The sequence below is a fragment of the Aulonocara stuartgranti genome (assembly GCF_965226115.1).
Source record: "Aulonocara stuartgranti genome assembly, chromosome: 12".
Lineage (NCBI taxonomy): Eukaryota > Metazoa > Chordata > Actinopteri > Cichliformes > Cichlidae > Aulonocara > Aulonocara stuartgranti.
The window spans coordinates 29,902,898-29,930,762 of record NC_138948.1 but is presented as its reverse complement, the minus strand read 5'-3'; the positions used below and the strand labels follow the sequence as shown (position 1 = coordinate 29,930,762).

Below are 27,865 nucleotides of genomic sequence, written 5' to 3'. Positions count from 1 at the left end.
TATACCACCGGCTATGTTCAATTTCTATATCGCAGTCGTACTGAAATTTAAGATCTGATTACGATCAGATTTCAAGTTACTGTTGCTGTCTTGCCATGTTGTATTGTTGTTAAATTATAAAAATATCATACTGCTATAATTTAATGCTTTTCCTATTTCCGTAAAATGATGCGTCTGACGTAAGGTAAGGTCACGTGACTTTGGCGTGTGCCACAACATCTAGTGGATAGTGTTGAGAGAGCTCTCCCTCGAGTGTTTTAAATCATAAATAAACGAAATGGATTTCAGCGTGAAGAAATTAGCCTCGGGTGCTGGACTGTTTTTGACACGGGCTGTCCAGGTAATAAAGCGCTCGTGAGTGCCGCGAGCGGAAAAGTGTTGTGGCTTTTGCTGTCGCATCCTTTCACTTTGGCAGTCAGTTGTTACTAGCGTTAATAACAATTTGGTACAGTCGTATATGACTTTGCGGTATATCGCTATGTCTAACGTGACGCTGCATATCAGCATCTAAAGCAGGTGAAATTGATAAGATATTCAGCTGTGCCTTGCTCGTAGTTTGGGCCAGCGGCGCAGTTCAACATAGGACTGACTAAGTGCTATCTCTGGCAAGCTAGCGTAGCTAATATTAATTATTTCTCAAGTTAAAAGAGGCACAAATATAGTACAAATATAAACGGGTTTTTTTCCCATTTGGATTAAGGGTGACAGGGAAGTGACAACGATTAAGCACGAGCAGATCATTAACCGGACTCCTTCGTGACGTCACTTTTCTTAATATTACTGCTTTGTTTTATTTTTTTATTCGCATGTATGTGTGTAAAAACTGATTCCATCTCAGAGCAGACAGACGCAGATGTGTTCGAGTACCGTCGTTCACCTGTGAGATGTGTGTTGTTTGCGCTATGACGCCTCAGTTCACAGAGGAGAAGTTGGGCCAAGCAGAGAAGACCGAGTTGGACGCTCAGTTTGAGAACCTGATCAGCCGGGCAGACTGCACCAAACACTGGACCGAGAAAATCTACAGACAGACTGAGGTCCTGCTACAGCCCAACCCAAGTATGACATCAACATAGAAGTCTCGTTATTATAGGTATTATAGGTGGAAAGAATAATCAATAATCATATTACTTACTAAAGAAATTTAATTATACACTCACTGTCAATTTTATTAGGCACACATACTCCTTTTAAAGCAGTTAAACATGACAAATCTTGTCAATAATAATAATAATAATATACGTATATGTAAGGAACCATATTAATTGATGTGTTATGTAAAGCATGGTGGCACAGTGGTTAGCACTGCTGCTTCACAGTGAGATGGTAGATTTGACCCCCACCTGGCTGGGGCCTTTCTGTATGGAGTTTGCATTGGTGATTCTAAATTGTCTATATGTGTGAATATGAATGTGAATGGTTCTATAAGTGTTGTTGGCCCTGTGACAGACTAGCAACCTGTCCAGGGTGTACCTCGCCTCCCATCCTGTAACAGCGGGGTATCTCGACCCCCCCATCTCTAGTGTTGTTAACGGAGGCACCCAAAGCCACCCAAAAGGTACTTGCAGTGTGTCAAATGCACTGTAAGTAATGTTTATTTATATAGCACTTTTCAAGTTGGTGCCACTCACCAGAACAAAGTCATGTGTTTCTGCATGTGAATTTTAATGTGTAGACATTAAATGAGTGCCCACATTGGGATGGCTTTCTGCTTGGAAGTGTTAGCTGCCTGATAATATTGATGAATTGCACTTATCTAGCAAAACAGTATGTGATATAGATTACATCAGTTTAGACATCCAAACTCCCAAGACTGGTTTGACTGAGAAATGTCTAGCTTCATGTTAATTAATGTTAAGAAATAACCAACACCAGGTTTTATACAGTGTACCTAACTTACAACTAACTAGCTAGCCTTACCTTGCTAACTTGATTTATGTCCTCTGAGAGCATATATTGCTTGGGAGAACAATGTTTTGTGGATGCTTTTTGACCATGCATGAATGTGCTTTAAGCGGATTGTGTTATAATGTTCATATTGCCATATTTAGTAAGTATTTCATAAGAACAATAGCCCACCCCAGGCTAGTGGTATGCTATGATTATATTAAACGTAAGGGGACTGTCTAAGCCAAGAATCTTAACTGTGATCTAATTACAACATCCTGAGCTATTGATTAAATATATGAAAACAGGGGCTCTAACTTGTCACTGTTTTATTCTGCATGCCACAGTTGATCATACTGGTGAGTATTTCGCCTGCCTACTCTAGTGACCTGCTTTAGAAACCTATCATGTCTCTGAATTATTAGTAGAAAACGAATAATTCCTTAACAGGAATCAGTGTGAAACACAACTTTTAAATGCAAAATTTGAGGCATTTATGAGATTTGTATTGATCACTAGGTTTTACAGATTGTATTCAATTATATTGAGCCATCCACTGGATGTAGATGTATGTATGTATGTACCCTAACAAGAATTAATGTATCACAAACCATCAAAACCCTGTTAGAGGCAGAGAGATAAATGCTAAAAGTATTTCTTCTGTTAAATTAGTTCTCTAATAGAACAGTTTGTACTTCAGACAGAACATCACATCTGTGATGAGAATGATAATGACTTTAAGCTCTTAAGAGAGAATGACAAAAGAAACTCCACAGAAGATGACACTGGCGGTTGAGAGCTAGTGGAGATAATGCTAAATTTAGAGATGGCAGGGACATTTTAGATTTTAGAAAACATTTGGCTACCCTTTTTCACTGACACCCAGTTCTCCCTCATAGTAGCTATCCATACACTGGACTCCTCTAGTAACTTTTTAGCAGTTTACAATTACCTTCATTTCTACAGCTTATTTTACATTCTTTCATAGTGTGTAGTGGTGTGTGTATTTAAGGAAGATGTAAAGTCAAATTTGTGTACATACATTATCAGTCAAAAGTTTGGACACACCTTCTCATTTAATGTTTTTCTTTATTTTCATGACTACGTACATTGTAGATTCTCACTCAAGGCATCAAAACTATGAGTGAACCCATATGGAATTATCTGGGAATGCTTTGCACACTCTTGGCATTCTGTCAACGATCTTCATGTGGTAGTCACCTGAAATGGTTTTCCAACAGACCTAAACAAATCTCTTCTGCTTGCTACTTTTCCTTAGTAGTGGTTTCTTAGCAGCTATTTGACCATAAAGATTGATTCACACAGTCTCCTCTGAACAGTCGATGTAGAGATGTATCTGCTGCTGGAGCTCTGTGTGGCATTTATCTGGACTCTGATCTGAGGTGCTGTTAAGTTGTGATTTCTGAGGCTGGTGACTCAGATGTACTTATCCTCCGCAGCAGAGGTGACTGTTGGTCGTCCTTTCCTGGGGCGTTCCTCATATGAACCAGTTTCATCTGAGTTTCCGATGGTTTTTGTGACTGCACTTGGGCACACGTTTAAAGTTTTAGCAATTTTCAAGACTGACTGACCTTCAGTTCTTAAAGTAATGATGGACTGTCATTTCTCTTTAATTGCTGATTGGTTATTGCCATAGTATGAATTCTAACAGTTGTCAAATAGGGCTGTACCAGCCTGACTTCTGCACAACATAAACTGATGGTCCCAACCCCACAAAGAGGGCAAGAAATTCCACAACTGAACCCTGACTAGGCACAAATGTGAAGTGAAAACCATTTAAGGTGACTACATGATGAAGCTCATTGAGAGAAGGCAAAGGGTTTGCAGCACTGTCAACAAAGCAAAGGGTGGTTATGTTCAGAAATCTAAAATATAAGACATATTTAGAGTTAATTATCCGTATCTGTATTCTTTTTTTGCTACGTAATTCCATATATCGTGCTTCATATATTTACTGTCTTCAGTATGTATCTACAATGTAGAAAGTAGTAAAAATAAAGAAAAACCATCCTTCAACAGTTCAAACTGTTGACTGATGGTTCAGATAGACGTTTTCTTTATTTGATTTACAGTTTTCCACAAGTAATAAAAAATACATGAAAAAAACTGAGCTAATAAGCAATGTGCTATTCAAGAAAGCTATGATCACTAACAAATGAATGAAAAAACCCACACACAACATCAATAGGAGCAAGCTACAATTTTTTTGGTCATGTTTTTCTCTCTGAGAGCTTCAGTACTTTTTCTTATTTGTACTTGTGGAAAACATGTTTACTTTAGGTATGGCCAAGTCATCCACTGGGCTTTATTTTTCCATAATATTCTATGTAACATTAGACTTTTAATAATTGTTACTGTTAATTCAAACACTGTATTTTCAGTATTTGAATTGAATTTGTTCTAAAACTGCGATTCATTTAATTTATGTTTCTGTTTGAAGCAAGCCAAAGGAGCCAGAACACACATTTGGTCCCTGCTGTGCGTAGATCACAACCTGCTGTTCTGACTTTTAATTCAATTTAATTCAAGTCACTTTTATTCACATATTCACCAATTTACAAGAGTCGCCTCAGTTTACTTTAGATACCTGGCTTCGGGAGGATCAGAAATACGCTGCGAATGGTTGGGTTTAAGGGGAACAAAGAGAGACAGGACAAAAGACAAACTATAGAAGTTACGAAGAGCTGAATAACTCTTCGTCTGAAGTTAGTTTGAAGCCTTAAACTTAAGTAGTGAGCGTGCTAAGTCCAAACTGGTAGCTAGTTCAATAGTAGAGCGGCCCGGGGGACTACAGTGGGACTTCAAGCTTTCAATTAGAAAGTATCTAGTGCCGTTAACTCTTTGTTAATGTTATGGTGACGTGCTAGTGTAAGTGATGCACTGCTAATGCTGCTAATGTTTTTTTCAGGTGTACATGCTATAGTGCAACAGTAGACTTTGACTCACTTGTAAATGTTGTGCTTCATGTAGCAAACCAAAGAGGAAATGACAAATGAAGACGAATGGCTTTTTAAGTTCTGTATTTATGTCAAAAGAATGAGTCAGCATTCAGTAGTGTGCAAAACAGTTGAGCCAACCCTACTTTATTTCTATTTTGCTAGAAAAATGGGGAACGTGTATCACAGTTTATTATAACATATGCAAACATGTATGGAGTTACAGTATATAAGGCAAAAACAAAGCTTGAAACTCAGTATTTGGCATGACCACCTTAATTCTACAACACAACCTAAACTGCTTAGCCAAACCTTTCCCATCCTTTTTGACAAGATTCCCAACACCCCAGGATGCAATGCAGTTCCTTAAAAACCAAAATGGCACACTCTGAGAATGATAAGTTATGAGGATGGGACTGAAAATGAGTGAAAAAGCAGTGAATTTCTAAAGAAAAACTCTAAAATACCCAGAGAAAAGCTGGAAAAAAGCCAATAAAAAACCAATAAAAGTGTCCTAAATCACTCAGTCACTAGTTTCAGGTCTAACTGAATAAAACAAATTATTTGAGTGAAAAAGGAGGATAAAGCCGGTTTTGCTTTGCCGTGTCATTCACAAGCCACCTGGTTTTTCAGTCGGATCCAGATTGTTTGATTCCAAAGCACCATAATGGTGAGGGCTAAAGTCCTCAGCTTGAGGCTTCATAGCGAGACCTCACTTTCTAATGGGTGATGCTGCTATGTCCTACTGCTATGTCCATCTTTTATATTTAGTTTGTGTGCACAACAGTCTGTTGGTAAAGGTTGTTAGTTTCTCTTTGGCTTTGGTTATGTAGAGCTGAGCAGCAGAATTTTAGTTTGTATGAAATGGCTGTGTGCAGGAGTTTATGAGAATCAGTGACTCAAACATATCATCGTACTGTAAGAAGAAAACATTTTGCTTTGGGTCATCACAGTGTCTGAGCTTTTGTACATTAATTCAGCAGTTTGGCTCCATATTTAGAGTTTCAAGCATAATAGACTACATTCAGGTAATTAAAGGCTTACATGACGTAAAATGTTTGTTCTGAGGAGCTTCTGATGTTGGGCTTGTGTCAAACAATTTCATTCTACACTATAAGGCTGCAGTAAGTGGGTTTTATGTACTGACTACATTGCGGTGGACAAAATAACAGAAAACTTAGAATTCATTGTCAATTCAATGACCCTTATCTGGTATGTTTTGGAGGTTATTTTGTTTTTTTACCATAGTGAAAATGTGAGTAGCATCCATTCAACCTTTTCCTGTTGCAAAGTATTCATTCTATTTTGTCTCCCTGCGTTTTCCATGTGTTTCTTTTCATTTACAGTTGCTGCAGCCAGACATAGAAACATCTCATATAGAAATTAAATGAAATTAAATGAAGACTACACCCAGAAATGCTTTGTATTGTCTTGCCACACTGTGTTACCTGCAGTGCCTCATAGGGGAAACTTTCCCTGCATGCCAAGTGATGCACATTTGCACCAAAGTTTGAAGGGTTTTTCCTTCACCTATGCACCACCTCGCTACCAGATTCCATGATATTCAGAGATGTAGTTTCGCATGATTTTGAACAACAGCAGCACTTGCTTTGACAAACGAAATTTATTTTATATATATGGCTGAATACATCTTACTTAAGTACTGTTCTAAAATGAAATTATCACTATTATCACTATTATCACTCTTTGCATTTCATGCAACTTTGAAATTTTACCCTACTATGTTTCAAATAGAATTTATTTTTAGCCACAAGGAGGCTGAGAAGTGTCAAAATGGATATTTACCAATGAGGTTACAGGTTATTAAACAGTAATAGTGGTAGCTGTTTATTTTGCTGAAAGCTGTCCACCCTGTAATTCGGTCTGTCTGTTGTGCTGAGCAGTCTGAAGGGTTTGACCACACAGGGTCATTATTTCTGAATATAGTTTTCATTTAATCAGCATGTGGGTAAGAATTTCAACTGGTTCTTTATTTCTCAGTTGTGCCATGAATAAACTCTTCTTTATTTTTCACTGCAGGTGCCAGAATCGAGGAGTTTCTTTTTGAAAAACTGGACTGGAAGGTGCCGTCCAGGGTTACTAATGCAGAGCTGCTGGGTCAGTATATGCAGGATGCAGCAAAAGAGTTTGATCTTGGAATGCCATATGGTGAGTATAAAAACTCCAAACAAACAAAGTCCTAGGAGTTAATAAAAAAAATTCTAATTAATTCTAATTAATTCTGTATCAGGAAAAACAACTGGAGGAGGCCCAGAGTTCTAATGATAAAGAAATCTATTTGTCATATTTCTCCCATACTGGATTTTCTTTATTGGCTTCCTGTTAAATCCAGAATTAAATTTGAAATTCTTCTACTCGCGAACAAAGTCTTGAATAAGCAGGTCCAGTCATATGTGAAAGACATTATAATACCGATAGAGCATGTTAGAGCTCTATTTGTACAAGCTACAGACTTGTGGTTGCTAGAGTTTTTAAAAGTGGAATGGGAGGCAGAACTTTGAGGTATGAAAAACCTGGCTTTCCTGTGGAACCAGGCCAGGTCTCCGTGTTTTGGAGACAAACACCCTCTCTAATTTTGAGATTAGACTTTAAACTTTACCTTTTGATAACTCCAAAAAGGTTGATTCTGTTCACTAGTAACATAGTGTTTTCAGTGGGAGAAAGGTTTCTTCACTCATCCAATTGACTTCTACAGTCTCAGCTGACTGCAGGTTTCCCCAACCTTATAAACAGTACATTTGCACAATGACTGAAACTAGCAGCACTGAATGAACAATGGGCTGTGAGGTCAGTTTGATCATTAATATGCAAATTCTCATGACCATAGCCCACTGATCAATGGCCATGAGTACCATTCACAGAGAGTTGGCACACAGCATTGTGAGAGCATTGCATTGTGAGATGGCGATAGATGTACCCTTGGGCCCCCTCCTTGATTCAGAGATGGTCTTTCCCTTTTCACATAAATAGCCTCCATGACTCCTTGACTTGTGTACATCCTCATCAGTGAAAGAGTGTCAACTGGCCTGTAGGTGTAAATAGGCTGCAGAGTCCTGGCCTGACAAGGTGAATCTTGTGTGTTGTGCCATCCGCTTTACCAGAGGTTGTTTGGTTTCCCCACTGTATAAATCCTAGCAATCCTCCTGGCACTTAACAGCATACACTACATAGCTCTGTTTGTGTCGGGGGAACAGATCCTTGGGGTGGACCAATTTTTGGCGCAGCAATTTTTAAAGTTTAAAAGCCACAGAGACGCGGTGTTAAGAAAAAGTGCGTCCCAACTGTTCCGATACTCCTGACACATACGGGATCACTACGGGTTTTCATTTAGGCAGCAGTTGTCCTTCTCTCCTTGATTGGCTGGAGCTTTCTTTAGGCGCCTGCCCAGCTTTCACAGCCCATTGTTCATTCAGTGGGCTAGTTTCAGTCATTGTGCAAATGTTCTCTTTATAAGGTTGGGGAAACCTGCAGTCAGCTGAGACTGAAGAAGTCACTCGGATGAGTGATGGAACCTTTCCCCCCTTTAAAACGCTACGTCGAGATGAACAGAATCAACCTTTTGGGATTTCCTTACCTGGATGATTGAGCATGAAGACACCTTTTGATAACATTTATCAAGATGTTGGTTCAGGTGACTCTGAACCTTCTGTTATCTATGACACTGTAAACTCAAGCTGTCCCCATGATGCACTGTATGTTTTCTTCTGCTTGTTTTACATTTTGTCTTGCCTCTCCCATAGTGTGTGTTCTATCCTGTCTCATTATGCTCTCTTATTGGTTTTCTCTTTCCCCTCACCCCCAACCTGTCGGGGCAGATGGCTGCCCTGCAAACCTGGTTCTGCCTTCCTGTTAAAAGCGAGTTATAACTTCCTTCTCCTGCAAAGTGCTTACTGATACTATTTCATTTGGTTCACGTTTTCAGAATACTGTAGAGTCTTTACCTTACAAGTGCCTTGAAGCGACTTTTGTTATTTGTATATGTTGGTATTAGCTTACATGGATATAGCCAACATTCTGCCAAAATGGCAAATATGCATCGGGAAGAGTTGAAGCAAGTAATTCTTGCAAGCATGATGTAACTAGAATAATTCAATACTGAGAGAGTAAGAATATAGTGCTCTGAAAAAAGTGAAACCAATAAGGAGATTGCTTTATCCGTTCTCTTGCTAACAAAAATTTGTTAATTTCCAGAAGTTTCTGTTCCGCTGGAGGTAGTTTTTTCTGAATTGTCTTTCTATGTATAGAAAGACATAGAAAGAAAATACATATTTGTCTTGCATAACTCTCTGTTCTGTCACCATGTAGGTCACTCTACTGCATAATACAGGCATATGTTTCAGATCATGATCCCTGTGATCATGTCCCTGTGTGGAAATCTAAGAATCAATACTGCTTTGAATGAGCTAGTCTGTGCACCTCATTCTGTTGCTGCATCAATAGTCAGGGCCAAATGTGACCAGTGTCACAGAGGAGGAATTCCAGGTCTCAAAAAAATCAATAGGAGAATGAGATTTATGCAGGAGCACTTAACTTATCATTTAGATCTCCTTCCCAGACATTTTGAGTGAAACTCCCAAGAAGTTATTTGTTGTATCCCCTGGACAGAGCAAAGAAGACAAGGGACTTGGTATTGGAATGAAGAAGTACAGGACAGTATTAAAAGGAAGAAGTCAGCAAACAAGTGGCATGAAAATAGACAGGAATATTTGGAGGCTAGGTGTAAAGCAAAAAAAGGGCTTATAGTAAACTGTATGTGACAAAGGACTTGTATCGATTGGATAGCCAGAGAGATAAAGCACAGAGATGGAAATGTATCAAGGAGTAAAGCGTGTGTTGAGAAGATGGAACATGGAAAATGAGAGAAGGAAAGTTTGTGAATCAGGAAGCGTAAAGAATTAGTAAGAAGGGCAAGGCAGCTATTTAAATGTTGAAGCGTGGAAAGGCGATTGGTCCAGTGACATACATGTGGGGGTATGGAGATGTCTAGGAGAGAAGACAGTGGGCACCCTAAGAAATAGAAGTGTACCGATTTTCAAAAACAAGGGTGATGTGAAGAGCTATTGTAATGTCAAAGGGATAAAGCTGGTCATCTATATAATTGGGGTATGGGGAAGAGTTGTTGAAGCTAGATTAAGAAGAGAGGTGATGATCAGTGAGCAGCAGTATGGCTTCATGCCAAGAAAGAGCGCTACAGATGCAATGTTGCCTTTGAGAGTTTTGATGGAGAACTACAGAGAAGGTCAGAAGGAGTTGCACTGTGTCTATATGCAGATCAGGCAGGAGTCTCTGTGAACTATTATGTTTGCAGGACTATGACGTCTGTTTGTGATCTGTAGTGAGAGTTGGAGCAGGTGGAGGTATGAGGACAATCAGTAGAATCAGTACAGAATACATGTGTATGAATGAGAGGGAGGCAGGGGTAACAGTGAAGCTGCAAGAAGCACATAATGAATGTAGATGAGTTTAAATGCTGTCCGAAGCAATGGACAGTGTACATGAAAGGTGAAGAAGAGAGTGCAGGTAGAGTGGATGGACATACGTGTCAGGGCTGATCCGTGACAGAAAGATGGCAAGAGTGAAAAAGAAGGTTTAGAAGATGGTTTGATTGGATTTCCGGATTTCATGAGCTTTAACATGAAAAGTTTCCAAAATGTATACTGTAGGTAGAACAGCACAACATGTTTTTCACATTGTGTGATGTGTCATATATATGTGTTAAGGGAAAATTGTACTTAGTAGTCAGTCTAAGCTTTTAATGATATAAGTTTACATGTGATAGAATACTGCATGATGACCTTTTCCCTGCTTAGAACTGATTGTCCTTTATGAAACGTGTTCTGATATTTGTATCTGAATCTTCCCACAGCGACAGTAAGAAGTCAAACAAGCAGTTCTGACCTCGCACACACACACACACACACACACACACACACACACACACACACACACACACACACACACACACACACACACACACACAGTGGCTTGCAAAAGTATTCGCCCCCTTGAACTTTCCCACATTTTGTCACATTACAGCCACAAACATGAATCAATTTTATTGGAATTCCACGTAAAAGACCAATATCACATACGCACATGCTCACGTCACTGAACAAATGTATTCATTTTTCTTGTGTATAAATAAAGACAATTGCAAGAACAGAGCGCACATTTCACAGGGCCCCCACTCTGATTTGAGCGCTCTGCGAAACGCCCTTGCAAGTTAAAACTGCAGCGTCTGTGTGTGTTTTCTCCTCTTAGACTCTCAGCTGAAGAAGTGTCATTTAGAATAAATCTCTTGACAATATGAAATGGATTCTTGTATATAATATTTTTTCTGCTAAAGTTGTTAAATCAACAGATACCTTGATATATCACATAAATCTATAAAATAAATACATAAAAAACAACTACAAAATTATGCCAAGCTAAATGAAGGATGCTACTTCCGAACTCATGTAACTGCATAATGGAATATCTGATTGGTCCCAAATTGGATATGACAGTTGACACTGGCTTTAGCTGTGTGTCTGAAAAAACTTACATATATATATATATAATCATCACTACCCATTTGAGCATTACAGTGTACCGTAGGTAGGTCTGGCTGTGGTTTGTCCACGTGGTGTTGCTGCAGCACAGAAAAAGCTGCTGCTGCTGCGAGGGCATAATCAATGCCAAACACCATGCTGCCTCATTAATTTCAAATGGATTAAAGCAGACAAACAGAACAGAAGTATAGTAGTTAGGATTCATGAATGTTTTCCTTGAGCTGTTAACAGCACACTTATAAAATCATCGCAATAATACACACTGAAGGAAAGGCATGAAAAGGTAACATAAATGCCATCACCTCATTTTTTACTGGAACTGTAATTGTGGAAACAATAATTTCTTTGTTCTAAACTTAAATTTTATAGTTTAATCCATTTTATTCTGCTGCAACCAGATGCAAGTGTGCAAAGGCTACACTAGCATGTGCACATGGGCATGCCATGACATTCATTCAAAAAAGTTTCAATTCTCTCTTCTTTACCAATGCTATGGTGTGCTTACAGCATGGTGGGAGTCTTTTTGGTGAGTAGATCTAATGTGTTTCTTCCAGGGAACACTTTGGAGAAGGTGGGGGAGTGTGAGAAAAGATTAGGAGAAGCAGAGAAAGAGTTCCTCCAGACGTCAGCCATCAGCTTTCTTACGCCTCTCAGGAACTTTCTGGAAGGAGACTGGAGAACTATTTCAGTGAGTCTGGAATATCACATCTATTCCAATGTTGTTTGAGTCATACTTCCAATATATACAATATACCACACACTGTATCACGACAAAGTGATTCTGTGATACTCAGTATGTTGCAAGACATTAATGTACAATACATCTTGATATCAGTATAACTGAAAAAAGAAAAATCTCTATGAACATATCAAAAAACATTATGTATGCCATTGGTGTGTGTATCTGTGTATTAACTTTATTATTCAATTTATTAGCTCTTCAATGTACTTTACTTACTGTCTGCTGTGTCAGCTATGTTCACATCTGCGAGTTCTTTATTTTTCTTGTTAGTGAGCTTTTGTTCATTTGTCCCCTCACTGAGTAAGAAGGAATCATGAAGAAATTATATTTATCCAGTGAATCACTAACCTATTGCAAAAGAGAGCAAAATGATATAGACCGTATATAAAAGATGGACGAACTTCCTGAAGCCAACATGGAAGTTCCAGAAGGGATGAACTCCTCTGTATGCACTGGGGGGAAAAGACATTTCATCTCACCTGATGGGATTATGGTCTCAATCGCAAGTTTCAAGTCTTATTGAAAACATCAGTGTTTGGTTTTTTTTGGTAAATTGTGGTACTAATTCCTGTGGCGAATTTCCGTAAAGAAATGTTATGTTTTCAGAATGAGTTGGTGAAAGCTGAGTCATTAAGCAGACCTCATGTCCACTAGTTCAGAAGTGCTGCTGCACACCTGAGCTGTGGGTTAGAGAGATGTCAGGAGAATCTGCAAACTGAGGCCACTTGCATCACAGAATATTGCACAATCATCATGACCTTGGAACGTTACTTGATTCAAAATGCAAGCTTTCTTGCCACTGTCTGTAAATGAATATGACCTTGAATGTGACTTAAAAGATACTTTTAAACATACATCAGCCAGTATGTTTAAATACTGTTTTTCACTGTTTACAAACCGCCAGTGAGCGTGAGTGTTTTCCTTGTAACATATGAGCAAACCAGCAGAGGTCAGCATTGTTGTTGTTTCTATGTTGTCTGACACCACAGCATGTATTAAATGTTACATGTCCCAGTAAGTTAGTAGCCTTATAACCTGCTTGAACTATAAACGTTGCTTTTTTTGTTAACTTTTGTGATTAGGACTAAATCAGATGAATCCCTTAGCTTTGCTGCTACAGGCTGCTGGAAGACTTCCCATGATGCATTCAGCATTTCTCATTCACTCCCTGCTTTTACTATGCATGTATTTAAATGCTACTTCTGCATGTCATTAATGTTTGCCTGCTGCTTAGTTTGTGTTTTGTCCTTTTTACGGTATAGAAAGAACGTCGCCTTCTGGAGAATCTTCGCCTGGACCTTGATGCCTGTAAAACACGAGTGAAGAAGGCAAAGGTGGCTGAAGCAAAGGCCGCGGTGAGTTCATAAGCGGCTCACAATCAAATTCCCACACGCATTACCTCAATAATTCAGATGATTAATCTTTGGCGATGCTTGGATTAACCATAACTAACTGTTTATGCATTCTTTGCAGTGCGAAGGGGAAGTGAGTATTGAGGACATGTCTTTTAAACTCTTGGATGCATGTCTTGGGTTGTTTTTCTTGTCATACTTGCTTTGGCTCGATTTAATTTTCTGCTGTTACTTCAGGTTTTACTGTTAATAAGTGAAGTTTTCACAGACAAGGCTTGACTATTACATTACGACGGAATGTGGCGATTAGTCAAATTTGGCAAACTGTGTTAATTAAAAAGCAACTCACACAGTGTCATTTACCATTTAGTATCTCACCTGGGGGCCCCTCTGCATGGATTCTATATGTGTAGTTTTTATGATTTGGTCGTTGATATTTTGGTTTTTCACAGCAGATATGTGATTGGCTGTCAAGGGAAGCTACTTGGGAGCAGATTTATTTAACATAAACAAGACTTAATGACTGTCTTATTAAACTCACTGTTGACCATGACACAATTCAGGAACTGAGAACATTGCACAGTCCCTCTTTAGCATTCCCTGACTCAGTTATTGCAACCTATTAGGCAGGAAATACAGAAGGCACACCACAAGACCACAAAAACAGTGGGAATGTTCAATGAGCTGACTTTGCCGGAAATAAAGTCAGCTCTCCTGCTTCCTGGCAGCGTGGAAGGAATGCTCGCTTCCGCGATGAACAATGTATTCAGTTCATAAAGGGTAAATGTGAGGGTTTTTTTTTTCAATTCAGCCTGCATCCCTTTTTCTTTAAAAGAACATTAGTTGCCCTCTTTTGTATAAACTAACAAATCAGCTAAATAAATAAATAACATACCTGAATTTCTTTGTATTTTCCTTTAGTTGTTGTTCTAATGTCCTTAGTGTGCTGCTACTTTGATCATTAAGTGAATCAGTATTATCAGGATTACACGATCCTGGATCATCAAGGGACCTTGGATTTCTTAAGCAGAGTATGGAGAATGCATCCCTGTTTAATATTGCAGTGACTTTTCTTTACAAATATCTTTAACTTAGTGCTCATTTTCACTGAAGATTGAGAATATTTTCATGGATACACAGATAGATACTATGTATTGATGGAGATCTCTATTTTGTCCCTACGGCCTCTAGGGCTGTGTTCAATTTCCTAGCCAAGCATCCATACAGTACATATATATATATATATATATATATATATATATATATATATATATATATATATATATATATAGATAGATAGATAGATAGATAGATATATGTACAGGGAGATGTAGGATCTGTCACTGCCACCTTTTTCAGCACTGGGGTCTGAGCCCTATTTATGTGCCTGTGTGTATAGACCTCTGATGCCACAAACACATGCCTTAGGATGCCCAGCACTTGCTGAACAATATGGCAGCCGCAGTGATTCATAGTTCAAATGAACAACAGTAACCGTACAGCATCTGTGCATATGTCTGTCAATAGGCATCAGAAAATGTACTTGGATATTCATGAAGTCCTTAGGAGCTGATTATATATTACTGCAAATATAGGCATGTTCTTGCTGTAAAACTGTAATCTTTGTGGCACACAGAGCCACTCTGCAAAAGGAATCAGGCTGCATCCAGATGCCTCACTAAATGCCACTACTGCTCTCAGTTAAACCTAATGAATGATATGAAACAAGTACAAAAACATCTTCTGCTACTTTCCCCTTCATAGTTAGTGGCAGACCCTTGTAGTTGATAACCTCTCTTGAAGCTTGTTTTTGTTTTTCACTGTTAAACAGGACTTTTGTTGCACTTTTATCCTTCATTTTCAGTAACTTTTGCAACCAGAATGCATGTTAGCATGCGTATGAATAAATAAAAAATATGTCAGTGTTCCGTTTAAAGAAATGTTGACAGATGTTAATCACCAGCAAACTGTCACACTTCTGCAATTATTATGAGTGCTGTGCTTTTCTGATTGTAATTTGGAGGAATTCTTTTTAGTAGCAGTGCCTTGTTTACACTGAGTAAGCAACAACAACAAAAAAAATAACTGTACTGTTTCTGTAGACAGCTCCAGATTTTCAGGAAACCAGACCTCGCAACTATGTGCTTTCTGCCAGTGCCTCTGCGGTAAGAAGACAATCTTGCTTTATTAAATACTGATGAGAAAAATAACACAAACCTATGTCATTATGCGATACTTTTTCATCTTCTGTTTGTCAAGTTGATCTTTCACTCTTATGACCAATGCATAGTTCACTGACTTTTTATGATTCATAATTAAACTTGAGGCAATTCAGAAATCGATATACTTTGTCATGCTGGCAAGTAGTTCAGGTAGCTGTGAAGCTATGCTTCATTAATGTTTGACTGGAGGTGTGTCAGTCCGGTAAGAATGTTTATTACCCGTAATCATTACTGGTGGCAGTTTGCATAGCATCCTTATGTGTCATATCACTGTATTATGTATTGTGAATGATTGTTGTCATACCATTGATAACAAACGTCCCACATCCTAGAGTGATGTTGTTCATTGGTTTAAATCTAGCAGTCTGTCACTTACTTTTGAGCAATGCCAAACCACACCTGCTGGGTGTGACTAAAAGTGTGTGTGTGTGTGTGTGTGTGTGTGTGTGTGTACTGGGTTGAAGGCAAGGCATTTTTCAAGCTCAAAATGTGGTTGTGTCAGGGTTGCAATTGGGTTATCGTTAGGTTTAGGGTAAGGGTCAGGGGTACACATTGATTTTTGATGATAGGGTTAGGCTAAGCGGCTAGGGAAAGCATGTCAATGAGATGTCCCGACGAGGATAGCAACACCAGACGTGTGTGTGTGTGTGTTTGTTATATCAGTTTCAAAATTCATAAATATGAATATTTATTCAGTGTCAAGATTTCAGAGTTTAAAAACATCTAATACAGATAATTCAGGTAACATTTTGACAATATGCACAGAATTAAATGTCTTTTTTAATATTAAAATATTTAAACTAAGATCATAGATGCGTTTTTAGTATCAGAGTGAGAATGAGTATCAGAATTTAGAATGAGATTTAGTTCTAAAAAAGCAATAACTAGAAATATTGTTTCAACATTTCTTGTTATTCTTTTTTTACTACTTTTCAATTAAATGTAGAGTTAACATTGTGTAGTTTACATTTTAAACAGTGTGTTAACCTTTGTGAAAACAGGGTGGTAGGTTTTATTTAGTAACGACCTCAGGTGCTGGTTCTAGGTGACCATGGTGAAGTTATTCTAGGATTTTCATGTTATAACTAAATTTTCTCTTCTTATGCCGCATGTTTTTGGCCCATCAGCTCTGGACCGAGGAAGTGGAGAAAGTAAGTATGATTGTGTGTGAGTTGTGTACTTTGTCAATTGTCTGTCTGGTCATTAGATTGAGATACCAGTGTGCCTTAAACAAACATGTGCTTGTTTTCAACGGGCCACGATTTAAGGTGACTCTTAAACTTAATTACCATAGACCTCCTACCAGCTTTTACTCTTTTCGGAGCACATAGTGTCAAACGCTGTACATCCCAGCAATGCAAAAGAATTAACGTCATCTGGGTGAATGAAGCTGGAGCTTTTGTCTTCTGAGGACTGTAGGATATGAAAAGTAGGGGTGGATTTTGATTATTGATTTATCAATTAAAATCGATTCTAGCTTGGATAATGTGATATCAACTCATTAAAATCCTGAATCGATTTTTTAATGTAAATTTGTTTTGCCCGAAACGCTAGAATCTCAGGTTAAACCTCTCAAAAACAACCACCAAACAGCTAAAACAGTAAATGAGAGCAGGTACACGGATTCTGCACAAAGACGCAAACACAAAGCGCGGATCCGCCGACGGATCAGAATCAGTGAGACGTCGCCTTTCTCACCTGACGGCATGGACACGGTCGGGGCTGAAAGCCAACAGCTCACTGATTCTGATGTTTCGCCGGGTCCGTGCTTTGTGTTTACTCCCTTTTTGCGCTAGATTCTGAGCTGTAGTTTTTTATCTCTCTCCAAACAATATTGACTGAACCAGCAGCAAAAGAAGATCCAAACTATGCTTCACATAAACATTGTCATGGATTCCCTCTGACTTTTGCTGTTTTGCTTCCACCACGATAAAATCACACTTCATGCACAGCTCTCCCTCTCTCTCTCTCAGTATACTTCAAGAACAGTCTCCCATCTAAAAATCTGTTTTCTGCATTATTCACTTGCGCACAAGTCTACCGTTGTTTACAGCGCTGTCGGACGCTGTTTTTTTTCCCTTTTACTTACTTCTGAAAAGAAAACCTCATTTCTGCTGTTGAATAGTCTACTGAACAAATTTAAACTTTTTAAAATTATGCAAAATTGCAAAACGTTTAGCCTGGTCTCTAATAAAACTTCTGTAAATTTGCTCTGCTTCACTTCAGCAGCATCAGGTAATGTTCATATGTTGATTAATTGTTTTCTTATGTTTTTGAGCTACTGCAAAATATTTTTATAAAATCTCTGCCGAGGAAAATCACCTTCATGTTTTTCTGTGTTTCTCAGCTACTTTGACACAAAGGCATCTGTTGTGATGCTTACACCTTTGATAAAGTCTCACAAGTGTCAGCTTTCTTTTTATAGATATAAATATATGGAAATGTACTGATGCATGATCTGAATTATAATATTTCTGACTGTCTGAGGCAAAAATTTCCCCGATTCGAATCGAATCGTGGATCGAATCGATTCAGAACCTTGTGAATCGGAATCGAATCGATTCTAGAAATCGGTGACGATACCCAGCCCTAATGAAAAGGTTTAAGACTCTTGACTTACTTAATAATTATAGAATAATCACTGTATAACTATTGTTTTTATTATTTCAGGCTGAACATGAGCTCCGAATAGCCCAAACAGAGTTTGATCGCCAAGCAGAGGTCACACGATTGCTTTTGGAGGGCATCAGTAGTACGCATGTATGTGAGTCACACCCACAGCCTCGACTTCTGTCAGCTCCAGCCACACACAACCTTGACATTGAACTTTCAAAAGAAAAAGTAACTTTGTGTAACCATAGATGGCAATAGTCAAACACTTCACTGAGCTCTTCTCTGTAAACATTAAATATTAATTACAAAGTAAATACAGTACAGGTTTTTTTTCTCTCGCCTAAGATTAGAGAATAGCTTTGCTCAGACTACATATAGATATATAGTACACACACTACCAGTCAAAAGTTTGGACACACCATCTCAATTAATGGTTTTTAGATTTTAGATTTTAGATTCTTCCAAATAGCCACCCTTTGCCTTGATTGCTGCTTTGCAAACTCTTGGCATTGTCTTAATGAGCTTCATAAGGTAGTCATCTGAAATGGTTTTCCAACGGTTCCCAGACATGCTGAGCACTTGTTGGCCCTTCACTGTGCCTTCACTCTGCGGTCTATCTCATACCAAACCATCTTGACTGGGTTTAGGTCAGGTGACTGTGGAGGCCATCTGGTGCAGCACTCCATCACTCTCCTTCTTGGTCAGATAGCCCTTACACAGCCTGGAGGTGTGTTTGGGGTTATTGTGCTGTTGAAAAATAAATGATAATCTAACGAAACGCAAACAGGATGGGGTGGCTCTCATCCTCTCAGTCCTGCAGGAAGTGCAGCGGAGGCGCCGCCCAGAGGGGAGCCATTGAAATGCGGGGTGAAGAATATGAGAGGGGTCATTGATGATTTTGGCTGCCTGTCTTATGGGCCTGTTGGCTGAAAACCTGTGCAAGAGTTCTGACTTGCAGGCCAAGGATTTTAGAGCACACTGATACAGTGTGCTGCGTTCTGTTCCTGTTCTGAAAGCTGACGGAGTGGAACCAGCAGGTAATGGAGAAGATCATGATGCTTTGCAGGAAGGCATAGTAAAACGTCATCATGATGGGTGTGCTGACTCCAACGGAGTTGAGTTTCCTAAGGAGGTATAACCGTTGGTGGCACCTCCTGAGAATCTCCTCTTTGTTGGCAGAGAATTTCAGGAGGTTGTCAAAGATGGTTACCAGGTATTTGTACTCCTCAACTTCCTCCACTGGCTTCCCATGGATGGTGGTGGTGACTGAAGCAGCCAGATCCCTCTGCCTACTGGAGAAGGTCACCACCATCTCTTTGGTTTTGCTCATGTTCAGTTCAAGTTTGAAGCTGTCACACCACTCTAAAAACTCCCGAAGAGCGGGCCCATGGTGTTGTGAGGGGCCGGATGGGATGGCACGTCGCTGCAGGATGCTGTGGTAGCCATGCTGGTTCAGTGTACCTTCGGTTTTGAATAAATCCCCAATAGTGTCACCAGCAAAGCACCCCCACACCATCACACCTCCTCCTTCATGCTTCAAGGTGGGAACCATGCTTGTGGAGTCCATCCGTTCACTTTTTCTGCGTCGCACAACGACACAGCGGGTGGAACCAAAATCTTAAATTTAGACTCATCAGACCAAAGCACAGATTTCCACTGGTCTGTTGTCCATTCCTTGTGTTTCTTGGTTCAAACAAATCTCTTTTGTTTGTTGCTTTTCCTTAGTAGTGGTTTCTTAGCAGCTATTTGACCATAAAGGCTGATTCACACAGTCTCCTCTGAACAGTTGATGTAGAGATGTGTCTGCTTCTGGAACTCTGTGTGGCATTTATCTATTCTCTAATCTGAGGTGCTGTTAACTTGCGAATTCTGAGGCTGGATGAATTTAGACTCAGCAGCAGAGGTGACTGTTGGTCGTCCTTTTCTGGGGCGTTCCTCGTGTGAACCAGTTTCATCGTAGCACTTGATGGTTTTTGTAACTGTACTTGGAGACACATCCAAAGTTTTAGAAATTTTCCAGACTGACTGACCTTCAGTTCTTAAAGTAATGATGGACTGTCATTTCCCTTTGGTTAGCTGATTGGTTCATGCCATAATATCAGAATCAGAATCAGAAAGACTTTATTTATCCCCAAGGGACAATTAAGATACAACAGAGCAACATGACGCTGAAGATAAGCACAGGCAATAAAAATTGAGATAATAAATACACAGTATATACAGTATATACACATGTATAAAATTACACAGTTTTAAAATTAAAGTCACTGAATAGGTATATAAATGACTGTAAGTGACTAAAAGTGAATTAAGTGTCAGCAGTATAAAAGAGTGTAGAGTAGTTTATGTTTCTGGAAATGGTCTTATCGGCTGGAGTTAAAAAGCAGGGTGGCTTTGGGGACAAAGGTGGCTCTCATCCTCTCAGTGCTGCACGAAATTCCACGGAGGCGCTGCCCAGAGGGGAGCCATTGAAATGTGGGGTGAAGAATGTGAGAGGGGTCATTGATGATAGGGGCGATCGTGGCTCAAGAGTTGGCAGTTCGTCCTGTAATCGGAAGTTCGAGCCCCGGCTGCGACAGTCTCGGTCGTTGTGTCCTTGGGCAACCAAGCTTGGAGCTGTCACACCACTCTACAAACTCCTGAAGAGCGGGACCGTGGTGTTGTGAGGGGCCTGACAGCAGTGACAGGAGAACTGTATCGTCAGCATATTTCATCAGGTGACAGTTAGGCTGTTTGGATCTGCAGTCATCGGTGTAGAGGATGAAGAGCAGGGGGGAGAGCACACAGCCCTAGGGGGAGCCAGTGGAGGTGGAACGGAGACCGGAAAGAGAGTTGCTGACCCAAACTTTCTGAGAACTTTCTGAATTTGAATTCTAACAGTTGTCAAATATGGCTGTACCAACCTGATTTCTCCACAACATAAACTGATGGTCCAAACCCCAATAAGAAAGCAAGAAATTCCACAACTGAACCCTGACAAGGCACAAATGTGAAGTGAAAACCATTTCTACTCATAACTGATTAAAAACTGATAACAATATAGTTCTTAAAATATGAAGCTCATTGAGAGAACCCATATGGAAAAGAAATAGTAAAAACTTATATGTGATTACTCATGAAAGTGGCCACTTTCATGAGTAAATCATATAAGGCTTACATGATTTACTCATGAAAGTGGCCACTTTCTCATTACTTTCATACATTGTTTTAGTAAGTATCCAAAACATACAAGTTTCATTATATAATTTTTCAAGGGATCTTATATCTGTTTTCACTCTTATATGCTTTTCATACAAGTTTCACACAAGACAGAAACAAACTTTATAGGATTTATATATATCTTTTCCATATGGGAAGGCCAAGGGTTTGAAGCACTGTCACCAAAGAGAAGGGTGGCTCAGGAACCATAGATAGATGGATAATTGTATATTAAATATTGTTTTCACACATTGTGGTAGAGGTTTTATCAGTGTAAAAAAAATCCAATCACATCGTTGTGATCCTTTAAGAATGACTGCTGATTCTTATTTTCAGGTGAATCATTTGCGCTGCCTGCATGAATTTGTGGAGGCCCAAGCAGCTTATTACAAGCAGTGTCACCTCCACATGCAGGAGCTACAGAAAGAGCTGGGAAGGTGAGAGTAAAATGGGGGGTGATGTGGGTGGATGGTTTGATTCATTCAGCTTCGTGCTTGGTGAGAATTGATAGCCTGTATCCTTTATACCCCAAGCCTGAAGTTGTAATGCCAAACACTTCGGTTAACACAATGACACAACGATCTACTCATAACTGATTAAAAACAGATAACAATATAGTTCTTAAAATATATAAACTAATAACTAATATAATTACACTGTAGCAGTTTCTACGAACCATGTCCAACATAGGACAACTAGGCAACTGGTATAACCCTTATCAAGCCTTATCATGCTTTTTCCCGTGGCATTGGAGAAGCACTTTTTATTTAACTTCACTAGTATGCTAAGAACCTTTATCCTGCTGCTCTTCACATAACCACCGGACTGCAGCAACTCTTTATCTTGTCATTCTTCCCTGCAATATTCTGTGTTACTCAAAATGGTAAAGATTGGCATCCTCTATGTAACATTTTATGATCCACATTTTATGATTTACAACAATGGATAAAGTAAAATTAAGAATAAAAAGTCTAAATACAATCATAGAATGGCATCATTAATCATATTTTTTTTCACCTTTCACCCTTTTGTTGCTTTGTGTTCATGTTAGACGACTCTGCAACACCACGATGATTTCTCTTGGAGTAGTTTCTGCATTCCATTGTGCATTTCTATTTTGGCTGAAAATCTACAAAAAGCTACTTATTTGGCACTGCTGAGTGCCAAAAGCCATAATTAAAAAATATTATACATTTTTCAACATGCATACAAATATTGTATTTTTTTTTTCACTTTGCAGCATATAATATATTGTATGCATTGCTTCAAGTTATAACAGTGTAGATGCAGAAAAAGCTGTTTATTTAGTTTTTTAAACAAAGTTTTGCCCATTTTTTATTATTTTAGTTTATTAGTGTTCTACATGTTCTGGATATTCAGACCATCACATCTACCTCTCCCCCCCAGGCTTCCTAATGCTTTCGCACTGAACTCCACAAACGCCATTGCTACTCCCAGTATGGTGACAGAAGGCAGCAGCAGCCCAGTGGAAACTGACACCCTTAAGATCGAAGAAGTTCAAGCACCAGCTACAGGAACCCGCAAAGCCAGAGTCCTTTATGATTACGATGCAGCGGATTCCAGTGAGCTCTCCCTTCTGGCTGACGAGGTGAGGTTTCATCATCAGCCTGGAACTAGGCAGCCAGTATATGGCTGTTGGTCTCTGGCCAGAAATCTCTTCAGGGCTTGGTCTAAACAATAGGCTCGGTCATGTGGCATTTGCTGCTTGTAATTATGTAATGCACTTACACTTTCCCGGATCTTTAATCTTTTGTTTGTGTGTATTTTCTTTTCTGATGATGGAAACAAGTACAACAATCTTGCTGTTCACATGCAGAGACGTATACAAATGTACACCCGTTAAAAGTATAAAGATTAAAAAGAAAATCAGCATTCCACTGTAACATTAGTCATGGACATGCCCTATGTGTAAAAGTAATTCCCACCACTCTCCCACGATGCTTTTTTTGAAAGCTGAGTTCAGTTTCACTAGACACAATCAGGCCTGATTACTGCTGGACCTTAAGAGTCAAGTAATCTGTTACATGGAACCTGTGTGACAGTGTGAAGTTACAAAACCCTAAGGCTCTTGGACTCCAACGAACCACAGTGCGAGCCATCACTCACAACTGAAGAAACCTTGAATCTTCCTGAGAGTGACTGGCCACCAAAATTACTCCAATGTGGCAAAAGCTGTGCAGTCCACATAGAGTGTACTAATGAGTACGGGTAACTGGAAAAACAGGCAGCTGATACAGCCTAAGCAGTTGTATGTAATAAAATAAATTCAAGTAAAAAATAAATTGTGGGGTCTTTTATAGCCAACAACAGAAATATTCATGATTTATAGAACTTTGCATCACAACCTCTGTTGTCCCCTGATGAAAAGCTTTTCTAATAATTGTTTGAAAATTAAATTTAAAGGATGGGAAACATGTATTGGACCTTAATAAGGTACAGCTTATCAGTGATGTTAAGTGATCCATGTAAAAACCACATATTTTAGGTTCCTGTTTTAATTTTGATTTCAAAAACAGATAAAATATGTTCGCAGATATTGTGTTTCAAATGTAGTTCCAAGCTTCATGCAAATTAAAAAGGAGCTAGTGACAAAATCAACAAGAGATGACTTTGATCAACATTGGATAGTTTGTAGATTAATTGTAAACAAATTAGGAGTTCAGTTAAAGATGCAGAAAATTTTAACTGAACTCCTGGCATGATGTTGCTATGCTTTTATCCAGATACACTTTGTTCTTTGGAAAGACTGTGCATGACCTTTTTAGTAAACGTTTGCTGAGTTACTAGCATATTTTCATTTCTCAATATCATCATGTCATTCACAGATGATTTAAAAAATAATCTGAGAAAGCATCCATGTGTTCATTCCAACTCTACAGTGTCAGCAGACACGTAGATACACACAGCATTTAGATTTCAGTCATAACTCTGAGTCAGACAGAGCTGCGCTTTTTAATCACACTCACATATTGAAAGTTTGATCATCTAAAAAAACTGAAACAATTTATGAACACCACAAAGGGGTTTGAGAAATCTCGCCCTGCTGTGGTTTGTATGTCAGCTGTGTCCAGTGTCTCTTTTATATGCTGAATTTAAAACACTTCCTCAAATGATACGCTTGTGCGTCATCAGTTGGTTTCTCCAGTAAGGTTCCTTTTTTCCTCTTCCTTCCTGCTTCTTTCCCCTTGATAAATTTTAGGAACTGAGACATTCATTATATTGTGAGCAGATCTGGATGACCTGTGTAACAGGAATCAGAATCAGAAAGACTTTATTTATCCCCAAGGGGCAATTAACATACAACAGAGCAGCATGACGTTGAAGCTAAGGACAGGGCATAAACAGGCAATAAGAGATAGTAAATACACAGAGTATACAGTATATACACAAATAACACAAATATACACAAATGACACAGTTTTGAAATTAAAGTTGGTGAAAGGTGAATAAATGACTGTAAGTGAAAAGAGTGTAGTTTATGTTTATGGGTTTGGGAAATGGTCTTATTGGCTGAAGTTGAAAAGCAGGGTGGCTTTGGGGACATAGGTGACAAAAGAGACAAAGTAGACAAATTAGAAAAGCTTAACATACCCTGGGTTTGAGTTTCGGAGTAATTATATGAAAGAAATGAAGCCAGGAGAGCATCATGAGTAACTCTGCCTTTGTCCTCACCGGTGGGCAATTAGGAGTTAAGCCCCTTGTGAATAACAAGGGAACTGAAATGGTGTGACTTTTGTTCAATTCAGTTCAATTAAATTTTATTCATATAGAGCCAATAATAATAACCGCCACCGCAAGGCGCTTTATATTGTGAACTTGCATGTGAACAAGCATTTGGTGACCGTGGGAAGGAAAAACTCCCTTTGAACAGGAAGAAGCCTCTGGCAGAACCAGGCTCAGAGAGTAGCAGCCAGCTGCCGCAACCAGTTGGTGGGGGGTGAGCAGATTGTCATTGTCCCTGGATCTGGGACCCAGGATTTTGAGTTTTAGGGAAGTTTTTTTTAGTTTCGCTCATCACTTCATGGCTCTATATTCTTTGTTGGTGTTTAGCTTTCTGTTATTTCTCAGGGTAGGCTTGATACAACATTTCCTGCCTTTAGTTCTGAGGTTGTCTTTCAACAATCTTTATGTTTATTCTGTGTTTATGCAGGTTTATGGTCCCCTTTTGGTTTTAAGATGGAATTTATATTCAAGTGCAATAGCCTTCTGTTTATGATGTTGTGTTTTATATTCCAGATGAACTCCGAGTCCACAATCATGTGTTGTAGATTGATGGAACGGTCCTTCTTATTGACTCTTGCTAGACTAGGAGAAGCCTCTTCATTACTTGCAGATCTAAACAGTGAAGTTAGGGTTCACCTGCAACACCTGAGCATGAATAAGATCCTGGAAAGCAGCTAAATAATTTCAAGGATTGAAATACAAGCATGTGTGAGAAACATTGCTACTCAGTTACATGTGTAGAGTTACAGAAGAATGTAATCCCCATATGATGACACCATTTACCCCCAGTGTTTTCCTGTTTTCTGTTGAATAAAATATGGATAATATGGTTAATATACTATACTATAAAATGCTGATTATTTACATTTGCCTCTGTTTTGCACATTTTGAATGCTCGCCTTCTTTCTGCGTTACAGCTCATCACAGTTTACACAGTGCCTGGAATGGACTCTGACTGGCTGATTGGAGAGAAAGGAAACCATAAAGGAAAAGTGCCAGTCACATACCTGGAGCTTCTCAGTTAGACAGCGCACACACGTATGCATGTGCATGTGTGTGATTGGACACATAGTGAAGCCACAAAGAATTTCTCATTCTTACACTAACCTCTAATCCTCAATAACACCTCTCCCAAATACACAAAATGCTTCTCAGACAGCAGTGAAAATAGAAACACTCTTATAGTGACTCAAGGAAATTCCTCATTGGGGATGGTTAACATTCCTTTCAGTTTTCTGTTTGTGATGTTTTTGTGTTATGTGCATCCCAAAGTCCCAATACGTCCCAATGCTTGAATGAAATTATATTGGTGCGTTTGATGTCTTTGCTATATTTTAAAACTGCTTTCTTTGCTAAACTCTGATGAAGAATTTAATTGTAAAAGTCTAAATTATTCTCTCACAGAGATTAGAAGTGTAAGCTTTCACTGAACTGGGTCTAAACGACGAAATTTCTCAGTTTTTCTTCAAAAGGCAGCGGGGCGCGTGAAACAATTTCCTGTTCTCAATTCTTTGGGTTAAAGTGGTGATATTAGGCAACTAAAGAAGAAGTGAAAACAAACGGGACTTCTTTATGTTGTATTATTTTCCAGTCCCACTTCATATGTGAGGAGCAGGGAAACCATATAGGCCACTTTTGGTTTGTTTGAAAGATGTGACAGTTTCCTTCTTTTACTGCAAATGTGTTTGCCCCTTTCCTTTTTTTTCTCACAGTGACTCTTGTGATTACGTTAACTTATTGGTGATGAAACTGTCATATATGATGATTTCCATAGTTTACAGTTTACACTGTAGAATTGTAAACCACGGAAACTGTTTGTGAGGATTGTTTGGGGGAAAATATTTGCCTTAAGTGCTAGCTGAAGCGAATGCAATACCTATGTTATTTAAAGCAAGAATAGTCATTTGGACTTATTCTTTTTTTGTTTTTTGCTTCTCGCATTTTTCCACACCAATGCAGCTGCTCCTACGAACAATATGAACACTCTACACCTCTTTTCTAACTGCCTTAAGAGGACGGGTGGGGACTGCTGACAATGTGCTCTTCAAATATTGTACAAATGTCTGATTTAAAGTTCACCACAGCCAGCATGCAACACTGACACTCCCCTGCAATTACACAACTGCCTGTGTGCTTTAGCCGTGAGTGTTGTTTTTTTGGTTTTTTTTGTATTTCCAGTGTTTTTCATTAAATTAAAGGATTTTCAGTCTTAGTGCTGCATGTGCTACAGCCGGTAGCCCGTCCTGTTGGACACTTATGTGTGTGTACATGAATGTAGACAAGTCTGTTTGTGTGAGATCTAAATCTATTGTGCTCCCTAATGTCCTGCATGTGTACATGCATGCACTGCCTTTATTTATTTATTTATTTTTTAAGACAGCCTGCTGATACGTTCACGTGAAATGAGCGTATGTTACCTGCAGGTCGTGTCACATGATAAGAATTCTTGGTACTCATGTGCGTTTTTGTCCTGCTCTCTTCTCTTCTGCTCATTTCACAAATTTGAAGTAACTTTCTGTTATCTGTCTGTTCCTTGCTGAATGAATGAAATGTGTCCATTAATAAAACTGATTGATTTGAA

The 27,865-nt window shown here is 39.0% G+C and overlaps 1 protein-coding gene across 4 annotated transcripts; it reads left to right on the top strand.

The window, feature by feature from the left end:
- Nucleotides 1–181: 181 nt before the first annotated feature.
- On the top strand, nucleotides 182–27,865 carry LOC309718449 (endophilin-B2-like). Of its 4 annotated transcripts, XM_082553684.1 has the most exons (13): nucleotides 182–340; nucleotides 915–1,056; nucleotides 2,232–2,243; nucleotides 6,882–7,010; nucleotides 11,968–12,101; nucleotides 13,418–13,510; nucleotides 13,629–13,640; nucleotides 15,610–15,672; nucleotides 16,857–16,880; nucleotides 18,400–18,489; nucleotides 21,877–21,977; nucleotides 22,948–23,149; nucleotides 26,202–27,865. In XM_082553684.1, exons 1-13 carry the CDS (start codon nucleotides 278–280, stop codon nucleotides 26,307–26,309), a joined length of 1,173 nt encoding a protein of 390 aa, XP_082409810.1. In that variant the 5' UTR covers nucleotides 182–277; the 3' UTR covers nucleotides 26,310–27,865. The 4 variants fall into 4 exon arrangements, with proteins under 4 accessions (XP_082409810.1, XP_082409812.1, XP_082409811.1 ...); XM_082553686.1 differs by lacking the exon at nucleotides 13,629–13,640; XM_082553685.1 differs by lacking the exon at nucleotides 2,232–2,243 and having other exon boundaries at nucleotides 183–340.

Bases quoted from the DNA above. Each gene is read 5' to 3' on its own strand.
- LOC309718449 (XM_082553684.1), top strand. From the start codon at position 278: ATGGATTTCAGCGTGAAGAAATTAGCCTCGGGTGCTGGACTGTTTTTG. The intron at 7,011-11,967 runs GTGAGTATAAAA...TGTTTCTTCCAG, and splicing joins TGATCTTGGAATGCCATATG to GGAACACTTTGGAGAAGGTG. The intron at 12,102-13,417 runs GTGAGTCTGGAA...TTTACGGTATAG, and splicing joins GAGACTGGAGAACTATTTCA to AAAGAACGTCGCCTTCTGGA.